Genomic DNA, 24,000 nt, shown 5'->3' on the forward strand with positions numbered 1-24,000 from the left:
TAAAGACTGCAAAGAGAGCTGTCCTTTTCCACTAAAGAGTTCAGCCCTGAAAAGTGCTGAAATAACCTAGACTAGAGGATTATAAAGTGCACAGAATTCACCGTCCAGATAATCAAGCTGTTCCTTCCAGTGTTTTCAGTATTCTTCTACTCTACTAGTATTGTTAGGTATATGATAGGGTAATGCTGTGAGTTACCAAAACAACTAGCCTTAACTTACCTAACCTTCCCTTCTATGCTTACCTGGGATATGCTCATCAGCAAATTTAGTTGACACTATGTAAACACCAGGCACAGTTGGAAAGTACGACACTCTGCATGTTCCGTCATCAAGGTCTTCTGTCTGGATATCCACTTTGCTAGGTCCTTCTACTGCCAGTGATATTCCACCATACCCTAGAAAAGAAGATGCAGAGTGAGTGCCTATAATGATGAATAGTTGTGAAATATTTCCTGGACGTTTTATCCTTTAAAAAAATCAAGATATTACAAGTTTCTTCTGTCAGGGCATGTTCATGGACAGAGCTCACCAAATGTTTGAGTTGTGGCACTGCACAATGCTATGAGTTATATAAAGTAATATATTAAGTTATCAAAACTGCACACCATTGAACCCTTTTCTATTTTGTACACAGTCTCAGGAAATTCTATATTTTTTTCAGCTTGACAATTTATAATTCAAATTAAACCATAGTTTTAATTCTGTCCAGTGACAGAAACACCTATGTTATTTCTTACTGCAGAGTTGAACAAAATTGTTTCAAACAATGGCAAATCAAGTGAATTGTCAAGTGTATGTCTTTCTGTTTCTTACATGTATAGGAAGAGGCAGTTTCCTAGGTTAAGCCATAAGACATCCATGCAAATGAAAAGGCTTTGTATTACTGACCTGCATCTCTGGTATCAACAATGAAGTCACACATTTCAAAAGTGCGACCTTCAACCAAGCCACGACCAGAAACTCTCGCTCTACTTGCATCACCGATCTCAGACTGAACTACCATAATGGACACTGGACTGTTGGGCACATGACTTCCATTCTTCATTATGCTGACCAAATGTTCTCCCACCTCTCGAGGGATGAACGAGATACCTGCCAGATCAAGCATGTCAGGTATGTACCTCACAAAGCAAAGAAAGTAATGCCTTGTCCACTTTTCCCTCCCCCGCTCCCCCAGCAGTGGTCTGATATTACAGACAGCATTAGTACTCACAAATTCGAGACCCAAATTTAAGCTATTTATCAGCTTTTAACTGTGGTCCTGACAAAAAAATCATAAAAACAATTACACAGCCTCCCTAGAAGATCAGGGACTTACCAATGTGATTATTTGGCAGTCTTTTCAGAAGACAAGGTTCATCTCTGCCAGATGGGGCTTTAATACTGGCTGACAAGAGGCTAAGATCAGTCTCATTAATGTCCAGCAAGAAGTCAGCAGCCGAGCCAAGTTTAACTTGGGATCGCCTCCTACTGTCATCTTAGGAAAAAAAAATCCCATTAGGACCAGCAGATACATAAACAAGACTATTCTTGTTCAGTTGTTCCTAGATGGAACTTTAGGGCTGAAGAAATGGAAACTCTAAATGGGACTTTATCAGACAACAATCAAACTGAAAACGTGGATATGTTCCCATATTAATTTCTAATGCTTTTATAATAAATTGTTTCCACATTTTGCTGGTATCTCAAGCTCTGTTGAAATTTATGAAAATGTGACATACTTTAAGCGTTAAAGTGTTAGAACTAAACTGTGTAGTTATAAATCTAGCACACTATGTGGATCAGAAACCTAATCCTTATATTGTCATACCTGTGATTCTGGCAATGAATGGGCTCCCTGGGATATGTTTGTCATTGTACTTCACTAATATGCTGTAGTTTCCTGGAAGTGTTGGCAGGTAAGTGACCGTGCAAGTGCCATCCTTGTTATCAATGCAGCTGATCTCAGCTTTTGAAGGACCCTCAATTGCCAAATCCAAGCCACCTGTCACATTGGGTGAAAAGCATTACTAGTATTGTCCTTTGTATATTTCCAATACTCTGGCTAAAATCACAAAGAGTAAATTGCAGTTTCAGATGTTTGGGGCCTTCTTGGAAGATTTTCCGATCAAGTAATATGGTTTTCTTTTTAAACATCTCCATAATAAATTCATCATCATATTTAATTATGGGAATTAATTTTTGGCACGCTGACTGAAGTGGGAAGATGAACTCGATGTTCTACAAACATCCAATACTAATTTTGTAAGATAGCATGCATAATTTCTCCTAGATTATCACTGTTATATCTTCAATGTTGTGTTTGAACAACAGATTCCAAACTTAGTCACCAAGCTCACTCAGCGACTATGAGATACTCTCAGGCTATCCTTTAAATATGATGACAAGTATATTTAGTTAAGTTTAAAATATAGTAATATCTGCAAAGTAGCAAAACCCCTTGTAGAAATATTATGCTTAAGCAAGTAAGACTATCATAATGCACGCCTGTAGTTGCGGGATAAGATACTGAAATGAGGAATGATGCCCATGTTCATTGTTAAAATATCTTTATAACTCTAAGTCGGCAATTGAAGCCTGTATTAATGCTTACTTGGAAATTAAAGAACACACTCAAATAGAATTTGCTTCATCTTTGGTGTACTGAGGCTAAAAAGCTAATACTTACCTTCAGGGCTTTTTTTCTCATAGAACGCTCAGAACAGAGTTCCGGCACCTTTTTTGGATGGAACCTTGTAGGGTAGGTAAGGCGGGTTATATGACATGTGTGAGTTCCGGCACCTTTTTCTTTTACAAAAAAAGCACTGCTTACCTTCCCCAGCATCCTCTGTGACTATGGTGAAGGTTGCTGGCTTGTTTGCTACACCATAGACAAGACCCGGTCCATAAGCAGTCACATTTCCACTATTTGGATAGTTCACATAGAACTGCAAAGGGCTCTCTGCAGGGGATAAAAGTCTATCATCAGTACACAGATTTTAATGATTTTACTTATATTGCCTCTCCAAAAGGGATTATAAATGTTCTTCACTCAACAAGGGCTCAGGGCCAGAAACTCACTCTCGATCTCTCAGCCCAATTCACCTCACAGATTTGTTGTTGTGGGGAAAATAGAAAGAGGAAAGAGTATTAAGTATGTTTACAACCTTGAGTTATTTATAAAAATAATAAAGTTGGGATAAAAATAAACAAAAATAAAATATGACATCACTTGTTTGCCTTAACTGGCCAACGATAGACATACATGTATTTCTATAACCCTCTTGTCCCGTTGTTTTCTATCAACAAACAAACTACAGGTCCTGATTTTATTACTTACAGGGTCACATCTGTTACCGTATACAAGAAAAAGCCAAACCATTAAAATTGTGGAAGCCCTATAAAGGCTGTTTTTGTGGCTGAGTTTTAATGGTGCTTCTATCCCTAGCTTTACTCACCGGCTTTAAGGCTAACATAGCTAAGCATAAAACTGTCCATTCTAAATTAATCAACTCCATCTTAACGGGATGTGCCCAGAATATTTTTTTTAACATTACCCTGCCTACACTTTGGACATTTACTTGCATAAGCCAACATACAATCACTATCTGTCCATACCCCATGAAAGTATCAGGATGAGAAACTTAAATTATTCTTCTCACCACACATTAGAAAGTGGTAAAATAACTAGAATGATAGAAACCATCAAATCTGCCCTAAAGCAACCAAAGCACTACAGTTCAAAGCAGACTGTATGAAGATACATTGTTAAATGTCACTAGACCAGACATGTCAAACACAAGGCCCGGGGGCCGGATCCGGCCCACGAAGTGGTTTCATGTGGCCCGCGAAGCCATCCTGGAAACAGTGAGGGAACGGCCCCCACTGCCTTGGCCCTGGCCCTGGCCCAGAGACCCTCCTTCTGCCAGAGACCCTCAGATCTGTCCCACTACTGCCCAGGCCCCCATAGGCAGCCTTGATGCGAACGATGTAGAGCTGGCCACGCCCACCCAGTAGGCCATACGCACTCTAGCGACGCCCACCCAGTAGGCCACGCCCACCCTGGCCATACCCACCCGGCCCCCTGAGGGCAACCACAATGCTGATGCAGCCCTCAATGAAATTGAGTTTGACACCCCTGCACTAAACAGTCAGTTGTCTGACATGGTATAGGTTCTCCTGCTCGAGCAGGAGGCTGGACTAGAAGACCTCCAAGGTCCCTTCCAGCTCTATTCTATTCTAAATATATTCCAGGCTACTAAATTTTTCTCCTGTGTACAATATTAAGGGAGCAGAGCCAAGGATTTTCATACAATGTGTATTTTTAAATAATTTACACAAACCAGCAATATGTTACAAGCAGTCAAATATATAGTGATTCACAATAATTTACTTGAAATTCAATTTCTGCTATTTATAGTGTACAAAAGAGAGCAAACTGTAATTTAAGGAAAGTAGGCCTAATATTTTACACAAGCTTTTTGTACAGCTCTTAATCTTTATCCCCCCAAAATTATATGCTTCAATTGACCAAAGGGAAATAGTAACAAATTTCACTTCACAAAGCCAAAGCTTTTTTAAATCTGGCGCACACTCAGTAACAATTTGTGATTCTTTAACCCAATGTTTCTCTTTTTATGATGCATAATGCAAATCACGACTGCAGCCATTTACAAAGCTGAAGTTATCAACATCTAGAGTATTATGTATAATTACAATTCCCATTCACACAGGTTTTTTGCAATCCAAACTAATGTTAATTAGAATTAATTGGTACTTACCTGGAATATGGTTACCCATGTATTTGATATGCATTTCATGTAACCCAACCTCAACAGGAGCATATCTAACTGTAACTGTGCCATCCTTATTATCCACAATTTCTGGTGTTGCAGTCTTTCCTGAAGGCATGTAGACTTCCCCTAAAAACAGTAAGATTACATTATATTTAAAGAAAAAAGCCATCCAAGCATTTTCATACTCAAGCCTGTACAACATCAAGGGGCTATTTTGTAAATTATCTAAGGAAGAAGACAGTTGGACTATTTCTGCCTCCCATTTCTAACTTGATGCTATCAGACACCTTGGAGATGTATTATTTTCGTATCATATACTAGAGTATAACTAGTAATAATTTAAAATCAGCCTCTAAAACTGTTAGTTTTTAAAAAAATATTCGAGGGGAGAGGATCTATTATAGTTGCCTCGCAATTTGAAAATTATACTTTGAATTTGTACGATATGCCCAAACCTGATAGACTTAAAGAATTCAATCGGGAGTTGATGTTCTGGACTATAATTCCCCAACCTGGAGACTTCCAAGAGGTATACCATCCAGGAACTCCAGATAGCAACACTTTATCACAAGGATAGAAAAATGCCCTTTAGCAATGAAAGCAACTGAGCATGAACGGTCCACAACTATTTTAATAGGATTTATTCTCCATCATCGCCTTTTGGATTATATAGTAAGCAAATCAGACTGCAAATTTTATGAAGTTAGGTCTATACTTCAGATACATGAAGACTCTCTCACAGAGCAAAGAATTTTGAAGGATGCTAGCAAGCTGGGTGAACTAGGATTTGAAGGCAGTAAACTATTTACCAGTAATTTCCCCTTTTCTTACTGCAAAAGGAATGACCACATCAAAGGGCTTAAAGCCTACACCATTCATACCACCGTCAGGTACATATGCTTCCTCTGTGACCTAAAGAAGAAAAAAAATGTAATTTTATCTGTGCAGTTAAGATGTTGGGCTATTTTTTTTACACTGCTGCTTCCAGAATGAAGACGCCACTGAATCACAAAGATATTTAGAACATATAAATGGCACAATGAAGTTGCAAGACATTGCACATACAAGGAGAGTTCCATCTGAAAGAACAACAATTTGTCACGGCCTAGGGGAGAGTTAATTTGTTTAAGAAGACACCATAATATAAAGCTATCTGCTTTCATATGGCTAGAAGGAAATTGATGTGCGGTTTTATAAGGATAGAGTACCTTAAGAGCCTTGAAATGATTGTGATGTTAAAAGTTGCTTAAAAAGTCATTAGCACAGTAATGAATAGAAATTTCTGAATCAAATTTGGCTTCCTCCAAAGTAGCACTTGGACCACCACTAAGATATGACACAAAAGCAAGCTTAAGCAACCCCAAGAGAAAGGCAGGCTGTCATTTCTTGAATGGAACAAGGAAAAAAATTGTAAAATTGTGTACCCAGGGATGGAATCCAGGGGGACAGGCTGCATTTAGTGGCTCCTGAGACAATACTGCAACTTCATCTGCATCTGTGGCCTGGTTAGTGGCAAAAAGTACAGTTTACAAAAATGAACCCCTATTTCTTCGCACAAAGAATAAAAATACCAAATACCATAGAGTGGGAAAGAAGCATATGACAGAACAGGAATGTTATTGCCTAGCCCAAAACTAGCACAGGAGAATTGCATGGTAGTTCCCAGCAAGCCAATCTCAAATTTCTTTGTGCTTTCTCCAGTTTTGTCTGCTTTCCCAATAGCAGTTGATATTTTCTTTAACAAACCCATTAATGTAGGGAGCAGATAGGTAACAGAATACTAAAACACTAAAGAGAATAAGAGGTAGAAACAGCCACTTTAAATGGCAATATTTTATCCTATGTTCACACAGATAAGTAAGAAACAACTGGAACATCTCCTTTAAGATATGGAATGAAGATAGGTCAGAAAGGAATCCTTAGATAGCATTCACGGTAAGAAATTTGTCCAAAACCTCTTTTATGATTTGCTTTTCAATTTCGACAGTTCAGAGCTCTATAATATAAAATCTATCACTTTGCATTCAATTGTACTCAAGTATTAAGAATGAGTGGTAGCCCCAAACCAAATTGGTTTTCAAAAAGAGACAATATGGCTTTTCAGTTGGTAAACAGATACATGAAGATGCAAACTGGTGGTAGTTGTGAAGGCCTTTAGAAGACTGCTGGGAAAAGATGAGTGCCTTTCTGCATCTTCTCCTCAAAATGTCCCTCTCCCTTAAGTATTTGTTGAATGGAATTTTAGAACTTTCTGTAACAGCTTTAAAAATGCAAATGCTAATGTATTTCAAAAATTATATATATATATATATATATATATATATATATATATATATATATATATATAATGTATATGTATATGTATATGTATATGTATATATGTATGTATGTATGTAATGTATGTATGTAATGTATGTAATGTATGTATGTAATGTATGTATATGTATATGTACGTGTATGTGTGTGTGTATAAAAAATTACTTTTTGAAATACATTAGATGAACATTAAAATGTATCCCCAGAACTGTTGTGGGGGACTACTGTATGACCAAACTTGACCTTGTCCTTAGTCACCATATTTTACCTATACTGTCATCTCCACAGTCAAACCTCACTGGACAATAGGTTGAATGGAACTCTAACAAATAGCACAATCTGTGATTGGCTGAAATGACAGGGGAGAAAGCATGCATAGTAAAGAGACAAAGGGCATTATATCTTTGCAGTTCAGCCGCCCTAACATTTGCAAAATTATAACAGTATAATTTATGATCACAAAAAAGCTTACACTTTATGCGAATCTAAGGTACACTTTCATTGCTGGATACTGTATGTTTAATTCCATAATACAACTATTATGGAAATATATTATTTAGAATTAAACCAACAGATGCCATGAATTACAGGTGTAAAATATTCAGATATAGACACTATTTGCAGTTAAGATTTGGGAATTTTTATACAACTGTAAAACTAATTTGGACTATAAGCTAATAGCATGGGTCAAATTGCCTAACTAACATCGTTCCTCAATCTGTATCTCTATTTATGTCCACTAAGAAAATATTATTAAGCAGCTGGTTCTCCTACCATGACAGTGAAGGGACTATTAGGAATATCCACTCCACCAAAGCGGACATAAATCACATAGGTTCCTGGTTTAGCAGCTGTATAATAGATGTCATATGTTCCATCTTCATTTTCAATGACCTCTGCTTCAGTTTCTGTACCATCTGGTGTCAGGATCGTACATGTGACTTTACCCTTGCCTGCAGATTTAGCATCTACTACAAAGCCCACTTCTTCAGCTGTCTTCACTTTTGCTTCAATGCCAGGGCCTGAAAGACATTTGATAAGAGGATTACAGTAGTTTTCACATACTGTCATAAAATGATTATGCAATTTTCAATTGGATATGTGCATCACTAAAAAAAAATCCAATTCAACCAAAACCCTAATGCAGGTAACAATGATACCATAAAGCCTTTAAAAACAAGCAATCTTGTTTACAGCTTTGTAGAATGCAATACATGACAGAAATTAATCTGCTTTTTTATTTCATTACTTAGCATTCATAGTTAGCACTGTGTTAGAGAGATCTCTTGTATGCATACGCTGCAGATACTGACACTATTTTCTCACGGCCTATAGAATTTATCACTTTCCATAAGAACTTCAAAGGAAAGGGTACCTTTTGCAGTATAAATCTTATACTAATTTCTCTTCTCCTGGACTTTATTGGGCACCTTGAAACAGTCAAGAGGCTCTATTGCAAATGTTTCATTACTAATTGATTAAAGTAAGCTGGGATACCTCTTGGGACAACTACCTTTTTTCAGTGTTTGAATCTGAATAAGCTTATTGATTTCTAAATAGACCTAAGGGGAGACAAGAAACCAGTAACATTTGTTCAAGTAGCATCAAACTGCTATACTTAAGAATTATGGCAAAATTGTAAAATTAAGACATTTCTTTAATCAAATTTCCAGCATCCTCCATATATCCACCTTATTTGCAGCTTTTCAATATCTAGCAGACTGCTAATTGTAAAATCAAAGTAAGGACTTACCTGTTGCTAGACATTTGCTTGCATCTCCTGCTGGGGATACACGAACTCGATATGGAGAAAGAGGTATATCATCCTCACCATATTTAATGCCAATAGAATAACGACCAGTCTTATCAGGGATATATGTTACTGCATATGTGCCATCTTGGTTGTCATGAATATCTGCCCTCTTTGGTTTGCCTTCCTGATCCTGAATGCCAGACATGAAGCCATCATTAAAATAGCCAAGCTTTATCACAAACAAGAGACGAGGGTAAGGTGTATGAATGGAGGAAGAATTCAGACTTGCTTGAGTGCTTAGGTTGACTACATTCTTAATATACTTGTTTTATTTAAAATGGTTGCTTCAGAACAAAAAAGAACTGTATTGGCACACCACAGAAATGCAGGATGTTAGCTCCTGTTAACATTGCGCCTAATGACTCGAAAACCCTTCAGATAATATTCTTTGGAAAGTAAGCATGCATGTTTCCTTGATGATACAAGAAAGTTGAAATTTCAATGGCTTTAGATTTCCACTCACTGTGTAAATAGCTGGTACTACTGATTACCACACTTCATAAACCTATATTTCACCAGAAGCAGCAATGGGAAGTACACTAACTCAGTTATTCTATATGCAATCACAACTTCACAACTTCCCTAAGATGTTAACTGAATAGTATTCTTAAACAAAGATTATTGGCAAATACTGGTAGTCCTTGACTTTCAACCACAACTGGGGTCAGAATTTCCAATGCTAAGCAAGGCAGTTGTTAAGTGAGTTGTGCCTGATTTTAGAACTTTGTTTGTCGTGACTTTTAAGCAAATTGTAGCATTTGTTAAGTGAATTACCCGGCTGTTAAGCACATCTGGCTTCTGCCATTGATTTTGCTCATCAGGACCAGGTGAGGAGATTGCAAATGGTGATCAGGTATAACTCTGGGTTCCTGCAACCATCATAAATACATGATAGTTGCCAAGCACCCAAATTTTAACCATGTGACTGTGGGGATGCTGGAACGGTTGTGTGAGGACCAATCATAGGTCTCTTTTTCAATACTGTTGTAACTTCAAACGGTCACTAAACAAATGGTTATAAGTCGAAGACTACTTGCACTGCATTCTAGTATTATTGGAAATCTTTTTAACATGGAGAACTGTGTGAGTTTTCACCGGTAATAGCTGAAGTAGCCAGAAGTCCTTGAGATTCCCCTCCAATTCTAAAAAAACATCATTTTTTTCATAATACAGATAATCACATTGTATACTTCTTCATGAATCTTCTGCTTCTATTTTTGTTGTGAGACATCGCTTTAATCATTCTAGGCGCTAGCCAACATCTTTCTAAAGCCATTAAGTTTTTCTGAAAGTCTAACAAAGTGTCCCTGAAAGAGACCATTATGGTGAGTTCCAAAACATGTATGAGCTTTTCTCCAGACCCTTGTCTATGTTCATTCATGTTGAAAGCTGTAGACTGGCCTAATTTTAAGGAATTTGGAAGGGCCAGGAATAGTTCATATAAAAAAATGTTATGATTTATTACGATCAAATCAACTTCCATTAGGGTCAACAGGTTTTCCAAGTGGTCACATTACATTTTTATAATCAGTAAGTGAAATACACCAATGTAAAAGAAGCAAAAACTATGGAGGGGATGGAGGGGGCGGCGAGAACAAAAGAGGTAGTAGTGGTAGCAGTAGTAGTAGTATCTTACTGTTATGTGTACTGAGAGAAGGCCTTGTCCTGCATCTTTAGTGTCCACAACAAATTCCGTAGGTATGCTTGCTGGAATCCCATGGGAGACAAGGCCGGGCCCATTAGCTGTCACTTTACTGGCATCATATGTTGGAAGCACCTTTAATTTGAATGGGCTATTGAGAGAAAGAATTATTCATTCATTCATGCTTGTATGCAAATGAGAAGAACTCATTCAACTCGAGTTAAAGATGCCCGCTTATTATCCAAAATAAAAATACTGACTTCCTAAAAACGAGTCACTCAACCTTTTAATGTTTATAATATTTATAATAAAAACTCCATGAAACAGAATGTATCACTTATTTTGTATTAAAGGTAAGGTAAAGGTTCCCCCGCACATGCGTGCTAGTCGTTTCCGACTCTAGGGGCCGGTGCTCATCTCTGTTTCAAAGCCGAAGAGCCAACGCTTGTCCGAGGACATCTCCGTGGTCATGTGGCCGGCATGACTAGAGGCCAAAGGTGCACAGAACGCTGTTACCTTCCCACCGTAGTGGTCCCTATTTTTCTACTTGCATTTTTACATGCTTTCGAACTGCTAGGTTGGCAGGAGCTGGGACGAGTAACAGGCGCTAACTCTGCTATGTGGCACTCAGGATTCGACCCACCGAACTGCTGTCCATCTGATCAACAAGCTCAGCGTCCTAACCCACTGAGCCACCATGTCCCTCTTTTTTTTTGGTATTAGCTTGTTCCAAATTAGCTTTTTTCAGTATATTAACCATCAAAAAAGTTGCAGGAAGATTACCAGTTCTCTGGCCCAAAGAAATAACCTTCACTTTGCCACTGCTTCCCACACTCTTGCAACCATAAGGAAAACCTGAACCATTTCTTCAAAAACTATGGTACTCTTAAGCACCAAAGCTAAATAATGCACCAAAGATGCAACCTGCTCCGACTAAGGAGGCAGCCAAATGCACTTTTTAAGTCCTATTGAATAATTTATTTATTTAATTTATTTATTTTTGGGACTTATATGCCACCCTATCTCCCGAAGGACTCAGGGCGGCTAACAACAATAAAGAAATACAATAATACAAAAGTTAAAAAAGAATTAAACTAGCAGCCCCAATAATAAAATTAAAAACATTTTAAAAATCCCTGTCGTCAGTCCAGGTCAGCCTGATGGAAAAGGAATGTTTTAAGGCTGCGGCGAAAGGACCGGAGATCCGGGGCCATCCGGAGCTCAAGGGAAAGTTGGTTTCACAGGGCTGGCGCTCCCACAGAGAAGGCCCTCCCCCTGGGGGTCGCCAGTCGACATTGTCTAGCCGACGGCACCCTGAGGAGGCCCTCCCTGTGTGAGCGCACTGGGCGATGGGAAGTCGTTCCCGGCAGCAGACGGTCCTGCAAATATCCCGGGCCTAGGCCATGTAGGGCTTTAAAGGTAAGTACCAGCACCTTAAATCTCACCCGGAGGGCAACCGGTAACCAATGCAGCTCACGCAGGAGGGGTGTAATATGGGAGTATCGAGATGCTCCCATCACTACCCACGCGGCCGCATTCTGCACCAGCTGGAGCCTCCGGGTGGTCTTCAAGGGCAGCCCCATGTAGAGAGCATTGCAGTAATCTATACGGGAGGTAACGAGTGCGTGAGTGACCGAACGTAGGGCATCTCGGTCCAGATAGGGGCGCAACTGGTGCACCAGGAGAACATGGGCAAATGCCACCCTGGCCACAACTCCTATATGATCTTCAAAACTGAGTTGTGTATCCAGGAGGACGCCTAAGTTGCACGCCCTATCAACGGGAGGTAACACCTCTCCTCCCATAACCAAAGATGGAACCTCTTGGACTAAACGAGATACTGGTATGTAAAGCCACTCAGTCTTGGCCGGGTTGAGCTGGAGCCTGTTCTTCCCCATCCAGATCCGTACCGCTTCCAGGCAACGGGACATCACGTTGAGGGCATCGCTGGGTTGGTTCGGGGTGAAGATGAAAAGCTGGGTATCATCAGCATATTGACGATACCTCACCCCGAAACCACAGATGATCTCACCCAGTGGCTTCATATAGATGTTGAACAGGAGGGGCGAGAGGACTGACCCCTGAGGCACCCCACAACTAAGGGGCCTCGAGGTTGACCTCTGCCCTCCTGCCAACACCGTCTGCGAATGGCCCGAGAGGTAGGAGGAGAACCACCGTAAAACGGTGCCTCCCACTCCCAACCCCTCAAGACGTCGCAGCAAGATACCGTGATTGATGGTATCAAAAGCTGCTGAGAGATCTAATAGGACCAGGACAGAGGAATAACCCCTATCTCGGGCCCGCCAGAGATCATCCACCAGCGCGACCAATGCCGTCTCCATGCTGTACCCGGGCCTGAAACCCAATTGGTACAGGTCCAGATACTCAGTTTCCTCCAGGACCAAAGGGAGCTGCCGTGCCACCACGCTCTTAACAACCTTCGCAAGGAAGCGAAGGTTGGAGACAAGACGAAAGTTATTTAAAATAGCTGGATCCAAGGCAGGTTTCTTGAGGAGGGGCCTCACCACCGCCTCCTATTTTTCACCCATTTTTACCTTCTAGGAATTTCTTCATCTGCATATTTAACTGCAATTGCATAAGGGCCTTCTTGTGTAGGAGTGTATTCTACAGCATAAGTTCCATCACCATTATCAGTTATATGCACAGGTTCTGCCGATCCTAAGAAGGAGAGAGGCCATATTTTGATACATTCAGCGGCTGCCTTCCCAAGGGTCCAGAGCTGATTTGTAAAGAAAGGCCATCAATTCATAAAAAAAACAGATCGAAGCTTTTCAAGGAATCAGCGCAGACATCTATTTAGGACATGTTCAGCTACACGAATTTGTTTCTATCACTGTGACTTCACCAATTAGAGAAAAGATGATTCATTAGCAGTTCCTCAAGTGATTCGTAACTGAAAACTAAGGATCTTCTATCAAGGACAGATTGAAATAAAGTGTTTTCCCAAATACAGAGAATTAGCTAGGTCAGTAATGGGACATACTTAAAAGTTTAGCTTCCCATCTCAAACAGAAAAATTAGATGTTGATCCCAATCAGTAGAAATACTACAAAACCAATATAATTCTGTGGTTTGACTATAGAACTATTAATAATTGTACACATACTCATAGTATACCATTGAAAAGTTTAGAAAAAAAACAAATTTTCGTAGCCAATAAGTGTTCTATGACCTGCTAGCTAAAGATATGAAAAAGGTTAAAGTCTATCCCAGAAACCATGGATTTCCACAAAGCATGGATTTATGTAGAGAATCATTTCATAGGATTAATAGCAAACACAAGTTTGATTATCATAGTTAATTCAGCATGAAAGATTTTGGTAAAAAGGCATTTCAATATTTTATAAGCAGAAGCTTATAGAGAAGTCCACTTCTTATAAACCTCTCTTCTATTGATTAAAGCTACAGTTAGAGTTTAGAAGATTTATTTAAAGTATAGATAATTAGTGAGAATTCAAACCTGTCTCAGGTAGTTCACCTCTAAAGAACTCTGAAAGTGTTTTCAATGGACTGCGCCATGACTGGGAATCCGGCTCATCAGCTAGAATTAAAAAACTATTTAACTCAAATCATCCCCGCCCAAAAAAATTAGAGCTCTGTCAATTGTCAAATTTGTTTAGATGAAAATTATTTATAGCTGGTCATAAAACCATTCATACTGACTGAAATCACTATAACTACTTTCTTCCATCCATCTTTTAAAAAAGAAGCTAAGTTAGTTCTGTTAAGGGTAAAGATGCTCTCAATATAAGTTGAAAGCTGAGAGCATTATTAAAGTAGGCTGACACTATTATCTTTTGAGACGCTTTTTTGACTTCTCAGTCTAATCCCTAGTTCTGGTATTTCCTGGTGGTCTCCCATCCATGTGCAAACCAGGGCTGACTTTACTTAGTAATTAAACTCAAATAAGGTTGCTGAAGTGATTAACACTGCAAAATTAACATGGGTCAGCTTTAAATAGTTTTTCAAATGTCTACAGGTAAAAATCTGGTTTAACTTCAGAGAAAATAGGAAGAGAAAGGAATATTAGGTATGTTTGACTTATTTTAAAAAATAATAAAAGGCAGGATAAAAAATGCTATGATATTAAAATGTTGGATATTGATATTTAATACTCAATCTTTCACTAGAGTAAGTAGCATTGCTTACTTAATGTGCAATGGTGTATGGTTACACAATCTTCTGCCCTCCATATGTTTTGACTTACAACCCATGTCTGCTGCCATTCACACTTCTGTTCAGACTTTATGTAATATACAGTATTGAATTATTTTTTACTTATATCCCTTTTTTAAAATTTGTACTGAATAAATCTGCACTTATTCATACAACAATGCTTACCATTCAGTATTATTAGAATCAAGTTTGCTTTCTATTGCCCCACATTCTCATGAATTACTGACCCTCCTTTCCTAACTCTTACTTTGATGTATTTATGCATGTGGGTGTGTCTACTCCTGTCTGACTTAAGAGACAATCATTTATCACTCTTCAGTAACTATAAATAAAGCTGAATCTTCTCAGTCCCTTTGCATGATTTAAATATTACTGAAGAGAAGCATAGAGATTTTTTCTTAGTTCAACTGGTAGAAATATAATTATTTGTTGCCTAGAACACACAGTATTTTTTATTCTTATAATTTAGATACTTTTAAAGCACTAGATTCTTGGGCATATGTAGTTTGGGAAATGCCTGTTCAACCTAATCCTCTGTAATGCTTTTGATATACATTTATTGAGAAGACATATTGATTTGTTACAGCAGCCTTCCCCAAGATGAATGGGAACTCCTTAAATTTCCAGACAGCCATCTGGAAAATACTCTGTTAGGTGTAAGAGATTCTTCAGATGTGCTCTGAACTCATCAAGCAGACTAAAGCATTCCTAATTAATGTCTGGGTTTTTAAAATTACTTTAGGATTTCCAAAGATTATGTGTGTCAGGATTATCTTGATTATAGCAGTCTCTAACTTTTTGCAGCTCTATAAATAATTGGTCGGCACAAAGCAGTAAAATATATGCAGTGCTACTTTTACCTCCCACCATTTGGCACCATTTCTTAAATAAGTTCTTTATAAGTTTCAGTACTGAAATAGAGATCTTGCATTTGTGTATACAGTATCTATACATTCTCATTTAAAAGAAATACTAAGTTATAGATAGAAACACCCTACCTCTGAGTGCTGTCACTGTAACGTCAAGTGGGGCTACTCCGGCTTTGCTGGTATCCACAGTAAAGACCTGAGGAAGTCTGGCACGCACAGCTGTCCCCAAACCTGGTCCTGCAACTTTCACCTTGTTGGGGTCAATTACATCTTTTACAGGAACTTTAAATGGACTACCTACCAATAAAACAAAAGCAAGTTTTGGATAACAATAAACACGCAATATGATGCAAAAGGGATGCATTATAACCTCTGAAGATAAATCAGCAGCCACCTTCTCCATAGCTTAGCTCAACTCACATTGCTTTCAATTTTATATTAAGCAGAAAAAGCTCAACTAAAATCAGGTTAATGGCCCTTCCCCTAAAAAAGGAAAACCTGTTAGAAAATTTGTTAATTTACTTCAATCATCAAGAAAAGTATCAATTTGACTGGAATTCAAAACTACATTTAAGCATTAAGAATAACTTCGCTGACTAGACTGATGAGGGGGGTGGAAAAAAAACCCTCAGCATTCAGCAAAGTATTAATATGCAACTATGAGCAGAAGAGACAAGAAAACTATTACAGCAACTCAGTCCTGAGGTATGATTCAGACTGTACAATGAAATGTAAACAAAACTTTATATTGCATCTTAAAATATGCACTATTATAAGGAACCAAGAGAATGAACAACAACTGACCAGTGATGACAAACCTATGATACATGTATCAAAAATGTCATGCCACAAGGTTTTGAATAATGCACCAAAGGCCAGCAAGACCAAACAACTATGCTTGAAAGCACACCCTGTTCTTGCGCAGGTTTCGGAGACTGACGAGGCTACACAAGAATCGGTTGTGGTCTTATGCAGCCTCCAGAAGTCACACAAGAGACCCATGTTCTTGCATGGTCACAAGAGTCTCTGAAAATCATGCAACAACAGGGCATGGTTTTGCAGTTTTCAGACACTGCAGAGGCCCCAGGAGAGCACTGTCTGAAGCCGCTTCAAGAACGAAGGCCTCATATGAACCAGAGCAGCCTTGGGTAGGTCGCAAGGGCCTGTCAACAGAAAGAGAACATCACCTGAAGAAGGTAAGAAGTATGTGGCAGATTGTGGGGAGAGCTGGGCCAGGAAGCAACTGTACTATTCCCAAGGCTCACGTGCCTCATTAGGGCTGAAGTCAAGGCCCAGGCCTTGACTACAGGCCCAACCTCAATGCTGCCATCAAGTGCTGCTGTTGAGGGTGGCCTGGTGGGTGGAAGGGGGATAGAGAACTGTTTCCCTTTTATTTAGCTGAGTGTGTGTAACATGCTAGCAGAGTCAAGTTAGACATTTTCCAAATTTTTGACATGCCAAGCCCAAAAGACTCACCATCACTGATTTAGACTAAGAATAAAGAAGAACTACCATCTGTGGAATGATTTACAATTTAAGTCCATCAGATTCCAGCACTGCCAGTTATTAGAGACTTATCATTGTTCTGAGCTTTTATCTTTCCTTCAAATCATTGTTTAGGGGTGTTTTATCCAATTTGTGGGTTTGACGGTATTTTTAATTTACTGTAATCAGATCAGAGCTAGCCTAAAAATACTACTAAAATTGATAACTGAATAAAACTGCTGCATCTTATTTATAGCAGTGCAGGAGAGTTAGACCAGTGATGGCAACTTTTTTTCACTATCTGATTAGAGATTAGTAGCAGGTAGAGAGAGTAGTGAGTGGGGTGGAGGGAATACATGAAAATAGTATTTTACATATTTATTAAAATTAATCCAGTCATTTCTTCAGCCTGAGTACTAGTTGGATTTTTCCTGTTTTATCTTGATACTATATTTGATGTTAGGTTTTAGCTCTTTGACACACCAATCCATCTGAGAAACAAAAGAGCACATTATCCCATTAAGTTGCAAGTTCTACTCTACACTACCATAAAGCAAAATGGTCAAATAGGTTCTATAGAACCATTTAGTAGATTTTTTTTAACTGGGATTCCTGTATCGCATTGGGAGACAGACTCAGTGGCCTAAATTGCCCCTTCCAACTATATGGTTCTAAGTATATACAAAAGAAGAGTTAGGATGCATGTTAAAGTCTTGATTCTTTAGCATTCATCACATTTTAAGATATTATAAAATTGGAGGTTGGTAAAACATAGGGAAGTATTATATTCACTGGCAGAATCACTAGCTGACCAAAATCAAATTAAAATTTATTCTTCATCACTCTAAGAATAATTTAACATTTGCCTAGAATTCTGGAAGATCAGTATTTTCTGTCTGGATAGTATGTTCTATTTAATAAATTTAAATATGTTCAACTTTTCCCAAGTTTCATTATCAGTGTTTTAAATGTCCTTTGATAAGAAGAACAATTCATAGCCTTTTCATTTTCCATTCTTACAATGCAGGAATAGTCTTACCAGGAACATGTTCACCCCCATAAGTTATGTTGACATCATAATCTCCTGGTACATATGGGATATATTCTGCACTACAGCTGCCATCCTTGTTATCTTTACAGCTAATTTTGGATTCTGAAGGGCCTTCAACAGTTATTCCAAGACCACCAATTCCAGCTCCTCTGCAAAAATAAAGGAAAGTTATTATTCTTAATTATCATCACTTTATTTTAAGGACTACTTTGTTATGCTTGTGTATTGGACTTTGCTATCAACTGTGCCGTTCTACTATACTTTCTCACATAGCAACTATTGTTTAGGAACGCTAATACAGACTACGTAGGACAGAGACTAAAGGTTTTTCCCCCATACTCAGACTCTGATTAAGGTTGGAGAATGTTGAAGTCTCAGATGATGACATATATTGGCAGGTATACATCAGATAATAACTTCAAGGGGTGGGGCTGGGAGTTCTTAAGAACTATATTGTATCTTTCATTATTCATCATTCAACTTACAGTAATGCTCCAAAGAGCTCTGAATGTCTTATGATATTTATACACAGTCCAGAACATGTCCCTACTAAGCAGCTAATACCAAGAAGAGACAAGTGTCAGATTTAAAGGTTACACAGAGATACATCAGCCAGTATGGCTTTATTCTGCATGATTAATTTTGAATTTACTACACCTTTTTCAACCTGTTCCATCGGTTCCGGACAGCAAGGCTATTGATATTTAAGAGTCTTAGAAGGCCAGATCTTGAAGCTAAAACTTAAATACTTTGGCCACCTAATGAGAAGGAAAGACTCACTGGAGAAGAGCCTAATGCTGGGAAAGATTGAGGGCAATAGAAGAAGGGGACGACAGAGAATGAGGTGGCTGGATGGAGTCACTGAAGCAGTAGGCGTGAGCTTAAATGGACTCCAGAAGATGGTAGAGGACAGGAAGGCCTGGAGGAACGTTGTCCAAAGGGTCGCGATGGGTCGGATAAGACTTTGCAGCTAACAACAACAACAAAATATGTTCATAAAACTTACCGAGTAACAACAGTAAATGGGTTGGGTTTATTTGTGAAGGCTTCTTGTAACCCAGTTCCTTGGGCCACAACACGTGAAGGATGACATCCTTCTGTGACATCCACTTTGAATGGACTGTTTGGAACAGGAACATCATCATATGTCACGTCAACTGTATGAGGACCTGTAAGTAGAAGGTGTACCTTTATGGACAGGCTCTAAGAAGATTAATGTAGCAATCTATCATGCATTTATTAACTAAATATATACTTGATTCATACCCACATTTCTACTCTTTGTTATTTAATATCTTCATTTTTGTAACAATTTTTAATGCTAAAAAGACAAACTTTAAAAATATCAAAAGTTACAAAGAAAAAAGAAGAAAATTCTATCTTATATTTTATATTTATCAAGTCACTCATTTACCAATGAATTAACTGCTACAATATGAACAGTACAAGATGTTACTGTAAGAATCTCTGCCTCAACAAGACGTATGGCTGCATTCTTTGACTTAGAAAATATTGCTTTTTCCAGACCAGCTAGATCACACATTTTCAACAGTCATTCTCTGACATATAGAATAACAATACTTTTTTAATGCCCCAATATAATTGTGTTTACAACTCCCCATACCCAAACAAAATAAACAGATAAACAATCAAATTTCAAAGCTCTGGTATATAATTCAACATTACATTAACATCATTAACATTTGAGATTGGCCCAAGAATTGTACATGTCTCTCAGACTTTTCTCAATCAAGGTATTACTGCAGTCTTTAACCAATAAGGCAATATCTTAAGAAGACATTCCTTGCTCATCTTTTTTAACTATGAAGCCAATCTAATCCTGGCCAATTTAATCAGATGTGATATAAAAGGATCAAGTAAACAAGCTATAGAGTTTGTTTATCTCTACACATCCTATCCATATCAAGACATACAAGTAAAAAAGAACCCAAAATCATGAGACCAGAGGTTCTGAGTTTCCATCTCTATGATCTGCTCCAATGCTGCAGATCAATTTAAAATGGATCCAATCTCACAAAATAATGCAATAGCTTTCTCCTTCCAACTTCCATAGGATGAAAAAGCCCCACTAGTATGGGTGCAATGGAGGAAGAGAAGACAGCATACTTCCATTCACTGCAGTTGATTAAGAACTTCAACAGGTCTTTAGAAGGCCTCACAATCTATTTCCCACTGCTTTCCTCCAGAATAATAGCATGTAGTACTCACCTTTTTCAAATGGAGTAAACTCTACTGCATATGTGCCATCAGCATTGTCTTTGATAAGACAATCTGTGGAAGCTCCAGAGGGATTTGCAATTTGGGCTTTGATGTGATCTCCACCAGTTTTGGTTAAGGGGCTAGCATCGACAGTAAAATCTGTTGTAGCCTCACGGAAAACATCTGCAAAGTAATTATTGTGTCATTTGAACGAAATCATGCTCTAGGGCCATATATATTTACAGATGTTTTTATACAGGTTTAATTGCTCAAGTCCAGCAAGAATGCTGACTGTCTAACTGTAATCATAATCTTGTCTAGCATTATATAGCAATTTAGGTTAAAGCAACTCTACTACTCACTTTCCTCAAAATGCTCCTCTAACTCTATGATTTACTAGTAGTTTCATTATAAAAATGAGGAAGCTGTTAATTTTATATTGTGAAAAGTACAAAGATTATATTCTGTGACAGGCATATCTAAACTGGTTAGGAATTTCTGCAGCATTCCTATTAATCTAAAAAAAATTATACAAACCTACCTTTCCCTTCAATTCCTGGTCCAAACACTTGAACTTTGCTTGTGTCAACGGCAGGGTCAATTATGACATGTGCAGGAAAATTTGGCACTAGTTCTCCACCATATTTCATCTTGAGTGTGTGCATACCAGCATTAAAGGGTACATATGTAACTGTATAAGTTCCATCTTTATTATCTTTAACCCCAACATCAGCTTTAGAACCAGAATCAGATACAACTTCCATGTCTAGTTTTCCAGGTCCAGCTTTTGAACAATCCACATTAAGCAATCCAGCTTCACCCACTTTGCCATGTTGAAGTCCAGGGCCCGTGGCAATTACTTTTGAAATATCAAATGGCATTTCAATGTCAGCTTTGAAAGGAGAACCAGGAATATGGACTTCCTCAAAAAGAATGTTCACCAGGTATTCACCCGGTTTTGTAGGTAAATAGGAGACTGAACAAGTTCCATCTCCATTATCTGAGCACTCTATTTTGGCTTCACATGGTCCTTCAACTGTCAAGCCTAGACCACCAGTTCCAGCTCCTTTGGTATCTATTGTGAATTCTGCAGGTTTTCCAACAAGTCCTTCCTGGAGGCCTGGTCCATAAGCTCTCACCTAGAAACATTAGCAAGAGGTGCTGAATATAATACTTCCTAAATCATTTATCCTTTCTATAATTTTAAATCTAGTTCTGAAGATGCAGGTAGATCTATATTATTGTTTAGAAGCACACTGCAACACCAAGCTCAAATGCCAGTTTTATTTTCAAAAGGCAGTGACACTTTTCCATACTATCTAACTTAATCAGAATACTGCTATTCTTTATCATACTGATAGGCTCACAATTAGTTTTCAAACCAATCCAGACATAGACAGATGGATGTTTTAATCTTCTCATTTATTTAGCAGGTCTTTAAATCAAGAAAGTTATAGGGCTTAAGTGCTTAAATCATAATAACGTATACACAGATAAGATAAATATGCAATCATACCAGATCCAACTGTTGTACCAGTTTCTAAGTTATTGCAGCTATGCTAGAAAAATTTCAAAAAAACAACAACCCTCAAGCTAATTTTGACCAACTGGGATGCTTTTGGCAAGACATTTATGAGCTATGAAAACACGACCAAGTTTGTTCTTTACACACAGAACTTCCTTAGTAACAAAATATGAGTTGTCCAGCAGACATTAAAGCATTTGCTGTACATCATAACTAAAGGGCACACTTACAAATGGTACCAATGAATTATCTACCCATGAAAAAGGATTCTTACCTTAGAAGGATCTGGTGGTAAGATGGCTTCTATTGTAAAAGGGCTTCCCAGAACTGGATTCCCATCATAATTGACATCAATGGCATGAAATCCTTCTACTTTTGGAATATACATGGCCCTCCAATGCTGTTTTCCAGTGACAGGTTCCACTAAGCATGGTAACATTTTCTCATTTGGGGCAAATATGGCCACATCAAGTTTACCTTGTCCACCAGCTGCTTTTGTGTCAATGATAAATTCTTGATCTTTCCCTACTTCGACTCCTTAGAAAATAAAGAAAACAGACTGAAAATGGGTCTCTTTCCACCAGATGCCTGGAAAATCCATCAATGGTATGAGGAATAGACATAAATGCATAAATGGAATAGCACTACATCCAAGCATACTATTTATTTATTTATTTATTTATTTATTTATTTATTTATTTATTTATTTAACAAATTTATATGGTTGCCCAATTCACAAACATAAGGTTTTATCCTTCACTTTACAACAGCGTGTTCTGCAGTGAAGTTTTTCATTTGTATTCTAACAAAGTGTACACTAGATGAGTTACTTACTGTTTTCTAGGCCACTGATTTTAACTTTGCTCAAGTCAAGTGGCGCAGCAACATCTACAGTGAAAGGACTTCCAGGAATAGGATCACCACCATAATTCACCTGAATTCCCATCTTACCCTGGAATGATCAGATATATTTTTAAAGTCATTTCATACTAAGAAACCCAGCAAACACTGTAATAAATTAACATGTGAAGATGAACTTTTCCAGAAATCATGCAGGTAGATGATGCTCACTTCCAGATTTCTAGTGAAGAATCTTTCATAGTATATACCAACACATCTCTTAAGAATAACAAATCAGAAATACTGAGAAATATGATATTTTTATCAGCAGTTAAAAGTGATGTTTTTAAAAACAATAAAAGATGCTGTTTTCCCCTTGGGGGTTGTTATCATTTGTATAATAAAACCAATTTTGAATTCAGGCATTTCTGTAAGATTTCTGAGACCTGACAGATTATAATCTGGAATCCTTGGTTATCTTTGAGCTTGGTTGTTTGCTTGCAGATGTTTTGTTGCAAAATTAGATAATATCTTCACTGATATTATCTATTTAAGATGATATGGTTTTTATATCTGCACATCTGAACAGGCCAGGTATGCTCTGAATATACTTTGGTTATTATCCCTTTTCAGGGGCCCCCAGCGACGGGGGACAAAGAGCAAGTCTCCCAGCCATCCATAACGGCTGCGTGGCAAACCCGAAGAGGTGACCAGCAAGGAGGGGTGCTCGCTGGATCGCGGGAGAGCTGCAACTCTCCCATTAGATCTAGCGATCCCTCCAAACCAGCGGACAAAAGGACCGGCCATTATGGCTCATCCCTAGGTTGTGAACATTTTCCACCAGGCAACTCTTAAAGCAGCGCAGAAGAGACTGGGTGAGATCTACCTCTTTTACAACCTAATTACTTTCTGTACCTCCTTAAGCTACTAAGCATTCTCCCCCCTGTGGTGAGGGAAGGGGAACTTTAGCTCTCCCTCCAGAAAGAGCGGCAACTAAATACCCAGGGGCGTTTTAAATGTTGAAAAAGTAACTGAATCCCAATTGGAACTTTATTTCTTAAAGCATATGGACTGAAATATTTTTTTATTTCTTATTTTTCATTATTTACTTCTGTTGAAAATCTGGGTTTCTTATGAAAAAAGAAAAAAGAAAAACTAAAAAGATTAAGATAACTTTGGGACTCAAAGGGAAACTTTAAAAGGGGCCTGGCTGACTGCCCAGGGAAATAGATAAGATACATAATCTTGAGAGCTCTGAAACAACAGC

The 24,000-nt window shown here is 38.2% G+C and overlaps 1 protein-coding gene across 5 annotated transcripts in view; it reads right to left on the reverse strand.

Moving 5' to 3' along the window:
- FLNB (filamin B) overlaps positions 1-24,000 on the reverse strand; it is a 98,337-nt gene that overhangs the window by 16,291 nt on the left and 58,046 nt on the right. For 3 of the 5 annotated variants that reach the window (XR_014491492.1, XM_083354950.1, XM_083354948.1), the window contains exons 19-38: positions 22,728-22,845; positions 22,168-22,430; positions 20,910-21,507; positions 20,378-20,551; positions 19,155-19,317; positions 18,137-18,297; positions 15,742-15,909; positions 14,028-14,108; positions 13,102-13,225; positions 10,541-10,697; positions 8,845-9,034; positions 7,866-8,113; positions 6,200-6,277; positions 5,585-5,687; positions 4,761-4,901; positions 2,813-2,941; positions 1,811-1,984; positions 1,319-1,477; positions 889-1,092; positions 243-395 (exon numbers count right to left, since the gene is read on the reverse strand). Coding sequence is in view for 4 of the 5 variants with exons in the window: in XM_083354950.1 (XP_083211076.1) it covers positions 243-395; positions 889-1,092; positions 1,319-1,477; positions 1,811-1,984; positions 2,813-2,941; positions 4,761-4,901; positions 5,585-5,687; positions 6,200-6,277; positions 7,866-8,113; positions 8,845-9,034; positions 10,541-10,697; positions 13,102-13,225; positions 14,028-14,108; positions 15,742-15,909; positions 18,137-18,297; positions 19,155-19,317; positions 20,378-20,551; positions 20,910-21,507; positions 22,168-22,430; positions 22,728-22,845 (3,586 nt within the window). In the remaining variant the exon portion in view is untranslated. The remainder of the gene's footprint in view (positions 1-242; positions 396-888; positions 1,093-1,318; positions 1,478-1,810; positions 1,985-2,812; positions 2,942-4,760; positions 4,902-5,584; positions 5,688-6,199; positions 6,278-7,865; positions 8,114-8,844; positions 9,035-10,540; positions 10,698-13,101; positions 13,226-14,027; positions 14,109-15,741; positions 15,910-18,136; positions 18,298-19,154; positions 19,318-20,377; positions 20,552-20,909; positions 21,508-22,167; positions 22,431-22,727; positions 22,846-24,000) is intronic. The other 2 variants (XM_083354949.1, XM_083354951.1) reach the window with 2 other exon arrangements.

The sequence above is a fragment of the Vipera ursinii genome (assembly GCF_947247035.1).
Source record: "Vipera ursinii genome assembly, chromosome: 2".
Classification (NCBI taxonomy): domain Eukaryota; kingdom Metazoa; phylum Chordata; class Lepidosauria; order Squamata; family Viperidae; genus Vipera; species Vipera ursinii.